The sequence below is a fragment of the Colius striatus genome, chromosome 16 (genome assembly GCF_028858725.1).
Source record: "Colius striatus isolate bColStr4 chromosome 16, bColStr4.1.hap1, whole genome shotgun sequence".
Taxonomy (NCBI): Eukaryota; Metazoa; Chordata; class Aves; order Coliiformes; family Coliidae; genus Colius; species Colius striatus.
In genome coordinates, this window is record NC_084774.1 from 16536704 (window position 1) to 16542703 (window position 6000).

Below are 6000 nucleotides of genomic sequence, written 5' to 3' on the forward strand. Positions count from 1 at the left end.
AGGCATGGCCCTGCTACTGATTGCATCAAAACAATTTGGAAATCTCCACATCTGAAGTGCTCATTTAGTGGCCTGACCACCAAAAGTGAGCGAAACAGAAACTGTTGCCTAATTGAAGTGTGTTGCCATGAACAGTTTGCCAAGTCTTTACCAGGCACAGCCAGCTTCTAGAAAGCTACTGCCACTGTCACTCTCCTCCTTCAATCACAGGATTAAGAGGCACTGCTCAATTCCCTGACACAGCAATGGAACACAGTCTGAATTTTGGTCAATGTCTGGTCATCACAGCACAACGCTGACCCTTCACTTGGTGCTTTTGGTATTACAGCTACCTGCTACTTTCAAGGCCAAAATGTATCTGCATACATCGCTCCTACTTGATCAGAAACATCTTCGGCTCCAGGCACTCCATGTGCTGCCCACTCAACACAAGCCTTTCGGCACTCTGACCAGGGAACACAGCCACAATCACAAGCAAGGCCTTGCAGCCACCTTCTCCACAGCTCCTGGCCATAATAAAAACAGCACAAAGCTCATGCTGAGAGTAACTAACTTTCTATATTAGATGGATGGTTTATGTTTGCCTCTATTGAAAACTATATATGAAAATAGAGGGAATAATTGCCTGCCTGCAATTAGCTGCATCCTGTGCTAATATACAGTCGAGTTTGCCTCAGTGGAAGCAAACCAGTTCCTGTGCAGAAAATGGCATAGCTTGTCTTAGCACAAGGACACAAGCACTACCTTTCCACAGCTTGTCAGAACACAAGAGAGCAGTGCCAATGCAAACACATGGAGCAGTAGCAAAAGCTTCCCTGCCGCCAACCCACTAAAGTCTACTGCATTGCCTAATCCAAGCTGCCTTAAATTTAAAAAACCCCACAAAACAACACCCCACATTTATTGATTCTATTTCTCTCCAGAGAACCCTTCAGGAAAGGCTGTCACAATGAAGCAAGAGGAATCATAGAATGGTAGGAGTTGGAAGGGACCTTTAGAGATCATCTAGTCCTCTTTGACCCAGAGTTCTCAAAGTATGCTAGCCAAGAGCCTACTAAACAAGGAACAGAAACTTATGTTAAACATCTGTCATTTATAACCACAGTCTTCTTAAACACACAACTGGATTCCTAAGTGAAGGTATGGTTTGAGAGATTATTTTTAAAAACCTCAGTAACAAGTTAACTAAACAAATTCTGTTCCTTACAAAGCTCCAAGATATGTACATGGAGGTACCTAGGCAATCTAAGAAGGTCACGTAACCACGTTGGCTGCACAGTTGTCATCAAAAACAGTCCTAACAAGGCAAGAGTAATAGTTTATGAGAGAGACCCAGACACACAATTAGCATTAGACCAATATGAGCTGCTGTGACAGACACTGTCTCTGTTCCACCGTAAATTTTTCAGGACAAAGATTATTTCAGTAGATTTACCAAGACCGATGTGTACCTAAAGCTCACATAAATGCTCATTAAGCAACTATTTTTATTCAATACACTGTCTGTCTGTTGAAAACAAGTTTCCTTACAAATACAACTTTCTAAAGCAGAGCAGAACAGCTCCTCTGTTTAGAAACTTGCATTTTTCCCCATCTCTCCTGGGGTTTACTGGCAGTAAGAGTACAAGAGACAACCGTTACACCTACTGATGAAGCAAGAGACTGAATGAAAGAATCTATTCAAACACTGCTTACTCAACATCAACGCTGTATATCTCAAAGGAGGCTTGAACAGAGAAAAAAAAAATTCCAAATACAAAAAACCACCTCTGGGAAAGAGTTTTGTTCTTTTTCTTCCACGCTTCTTATGTCTACCTCCTAATTGAGCCTATGACACTTCTCATTTCTACAGTCGTGAAGACATTCTGCAGTTCAAAACTGCATAGTATTAGTCCAGTGAAAGGTTGGTTACTGGGAAAGGAAGAAAAAAAAGGGTAAGAACAGCTTAATATTAGAATGAAAGAACATTTGCATTTTCTGCTTAAGGATGACAGCAATTTTCAGTAGTAACTAAGTTCTCAGGCCTTGAACACATTAAAAATAATAAAGAACTCATGAAAAAGCAAAGAGCAGCATCACTCCTAGACATAAAATGATATTACTCTGTCTCAGCAAAGAGGATGCACCATAAACTTCTCTAGTACCAAAAGCAGATGTCATTTATACATGACCCCTGCCTGTGTTGACTGGTTTTTAACTGGTCTAATACCTCAAGGTTCCACTAGAAAGACCACTGTACAAACAAGACAGCACAGCAAAAGCAATTTAGTAAGAAGCTGAAAGGGATCATTCAAGGTATGACATGGAGAAAAAAAAAAACCAACAACTGACACAATAATCAGTTCCATAAAGTTTCTCTGAAGTGGAATTGCTTTCACTCAGTGTTAACTGGACTTTTAAACTACAATTACAACCACTGAAGCTTCTGTCACCCATAAGTTCATGCAGATTATGAAATTTGTCTTGAATTCCTTAAACTGCAAGTAATATTGCACTAAATAAGCTAACACTTCTGAAACTGAAGTCACTGTCTTATTTAATATAAAGTATGAGTTTAATTAAACTTCAGTAAATGCAAAGAAAACTGATGTTTTAATTTGAATTAAAAAAACCCCAACTTTAACCTAAATAGAATGTTTGATGGAAAAAAAAAATCACATGTAAAAAATAGACACATTCCTGTTGGCAACTTAAAATAATGCAGCAACACTCCCCAAACATGGCAGAGATCCTTCAGTACAGTAATTGAGGCCCTACAGGGGCAGGACAGTTGGGCAACGGTAGGTTATCTTTTCGTGTTGCCCTCTGCTTTAGTCCAGGAAAGCACAGGGACTTTTGCCAAGGGAGATTAACAAAAAAAAAAGTCCACCATCACAAGTACTAACTAGTCTTAAATGTACTGTACCTTAAAATACACAGTCAGAGAAGAACTATAATCCAACATGCAAATGCTAATAGATGGCTGGTGCACAGTACTGCTCCCCCAAAATCATTATCTTTGGTGTTGTCAGTAAACATGACCTTCACTAGTAATCTTTGCAGAGAGTTCCCTTTCCTGCCCTCTAAAGATATTCAGCAAAACAGGTTCCTGGTCCTGTAAATAGGTTGGTTGCATGTTGGGGGCATTAGGGAAGAAATCAGGAAAAGGAAGTAGGAAGTGAGCAGTCTCTAACTGCTGGGACACGTGTTACACAACCACTCACAATGTCAACTATAAACAACAGCTTAAAATACTCTTCTGTCTGGTTTCTCTCCTCTGGATGTACCATCACTACACTTATCTCCTACATATTTCTTGAAGGTGCAGGAAGGAAGATAAAAATGACAGTTATTTTAGTCTGACAGTTATTTTAGCTTTCACTGAGCACTTGACACAACTTGCATCTTCTCAGTTTCCTTACATACTTGACCTATCTTTTATTCTATTCTGCATAACAGAATGTGTCCTCTAATTAAAAGAAAAATATTGGCGCAAAAGCAACCAAAATTGTAAGACATATGGCACAGAACAGTAGGGGTTAGAAGGGACCTCTAGAGATCATCTAGTCCAACTGCCTGGTAAAGCAGGTTCCCCTAGACCAGGCCACACAGGAACATGTCCAGGCGGGTTTAGCCACCTTTGCAGAGTAAGAAATGATGCAGAGACCTCCAACTGTAGGACCTGTACTGTTTTACCCAGTTTATTATTTTCCCCTTTGTGATGTTTTCAGAACTTGAACAGAGATCTATATCACCAATTGGTATGTGTCAGAGATTTCAGGATGGGTCCACTAGCTTCAGAAAAAGCACTTTCAGTTCTGCCAGACACCACACACATTGTATGCATTTGGCTGCACTGCCAATGGTCTCTAGTCAGCCCAATCATGAGTTGGAGATGTGATGTCAGAAGATTACTAGCTCTAGAAGACCTGACACTCTGGAGCCAAGAGCCTTAAACAGCCCATTCCCGGGCTTAAAAAGTTATAGTTAATTTCCTCAAAACTGGTTCTCAAGTGACAAACCCAATCCCCTTTGGCTTCATATCGAGACCAGCACTTAATAACTGGGGTCTCCCCCGTCGTATTTGCGCGTCTCGCGTTTGACAGTTGTCCCTCCCGCGCTCCAAGGCGCGGACCGGCAGCCTCGCGGCTGGGGCCGGGCCTCCCCCGGGACGGTTCCCGGGACGACGGGCCCCGGATGCCCTCCCCCCGCCGCCGGCCCTGCCCTCTGCCACCCCCGTAGGTCGCGGCGGTGGCGGCCCGGCGGGGCGACTCACCCAGCGCCACCTGGCACGCCGTGCGCAGCTGCCCGTGCGGCGGCCGCTTCGCCTCCTTCTCCGACAGGATCTTCTCCAGGGCCCGCGACACGAACACGCTCTTGGTGCGGGCGTCCTGCTCGCGGGCCGAGGGCTGCATGGCGGAGCGGCCCCGCCGCGGGGAGGGAGTGACCGGGGCCCGGCGCTCAGAGCCTGCGGCCGCGCCGCGGCCCCATCGTCCGGAACAGACTCGCCTCCGTCAGCGGCCGCCACCGCGCCACGGCGCCGCCATGTTGGCACCGTCACGTGACTAGCGCTGCCAACACCCCCCGCCTTCCCGCGGAGGCCTCTGACCCTGCCGCGCGCCAGTGACAGGGGGCGGGGCCTAGGCCGGGGGCGTGGCCAGGCCCCGGGTGACTCCCGCCATGCAATGACAGTCCCGGCCCGGGGGGCGGGGCCTAGGGAGGGGGCGTGGCCAGGCCCCGGGTGACTCCCGCCACGCAATGACAGTCCCGGCGATGTCATCGCACGTCGCTGCTGGAATCCGAACCCCTGCCTGCAGATCAATGCTGTTAGCGCTGCCCCCTCGCAGCTCCGTGCTGCTTGCGGCCGTTGGCGGTCCCGCGGAGGTGTCTGCAGGCCGGGCGTGCCCTGCATCCCCAGGTTCCCGGCTCACGGGGCTCTCGCACACCCCGCGCTGGGACACTCCCGCCTTTTCGGAAAAATCGGCCCCTTTTCTTGTGCCCACACTTTCTCGGGGCGAAACGGGACTGACTTCCATAATCTCGTACAGAATGCTTACCTGGGAATTGGTCTGTTGCGTCTCAGTTATGAACCTCAGTATCATTAAAAGCTGCAGCTGCCGTTACTGCTGCAATTATCTGTGTGGATTAAGTTATGATTACTGAAAGGGAAGTCACATTCATATAATACTCATAACACTTTTAATCTAAGCATCTCATTTGCATAATCACTGTTACCTTTCACAAAAGGAGTCCCACAGGGGGCTCTGAGAAAGACACCACAGTTGCATGTTGAAGAAGAATTACCAAATATCAAACTTCAAGCCCCAGCCATTGAGTGTCCTCTCATAACCTTATGCCCAATTGTATTTTTTACCTTTATCCTTTGGCCTGTGTGGTACCTTACACCCAAAATAAAATTCCAGCCTCTTTGAAAGCCAGCATAATCTTTAGAAATAATAGGTAATTTACTCCATTGACATCCTCCACCAAAATCTGGCAGCCATCACTGGGACACAGTCATCTCTACTATGTCATTCCACAATGGACTTAATTAAATTAGGATGACCACATCTGACTGAGAATACAGAGGCACATTAGATTGCCTCGATTGTAATTTCATTTCCTTGATTTCCAACAGCAGGACTCTAATACTTTAAAATGTCATTAAGGGATCCTTAGTGTCAAGTTGTCAAAAGCTGCATTTTTTTGTCCTAGAAATGACTGACAAAGGCTCCAAAAGCAAACACCTGTGCAAAGCATTGGTATGGTATAATTTCATAGGGACAGCTGCTTTCTGATCACCTCTACTGTCTGGTGGTTTGTGTAGGCTTGTTCAGAGAGAGCTGAAGACTAAACTTATTTGGAAAAGTATGAGTTAGTGGATGTAAAATCAGGAATTATAACAAGGCTGGATAACGAGGAGGGAAGGGCCTCTATCTGGAAACAGTTTTAAAGGTTTGTTAGTATCTGAAAACTTGGGTCTTCCTTGGAGATCACCAGTTCAAGTATGAGTGTGAATCA

At 45.5% G+C, this 6000-nt stretch overlaps 1 protein-coding gene across 3 annotated transcripts in view; it reads right to left on the reverse strand.

Moving 5' to 3' along the window:
• Positions 1 to 4559, reverse strand: part of ARFGEF2 (ADP ribosylation factor guanine nucleotide exchange factor 2) — a 35994-nt gene extending 31435 nt beyond the window's left edge. For all 3 annotated transcript variants that reach the window (XM_062008756.1, XM_062008755.1, XM_062008757.1), the window contains exon 1: positions 4256 to 4559. In XM_062008756.1, the coding sequence (XP_061864740.1) occupies positions 4256 to 4394 (139 nt within the window). In that variant the 5' untranslated portion in view covers positions 4395 to 4559. The remainder of the gene's footprint in view (positions 1 to 4255) is intronic.
• Between the last annotated feature and the right edge of the window lie 1441 nt (positions 4560 to 6000).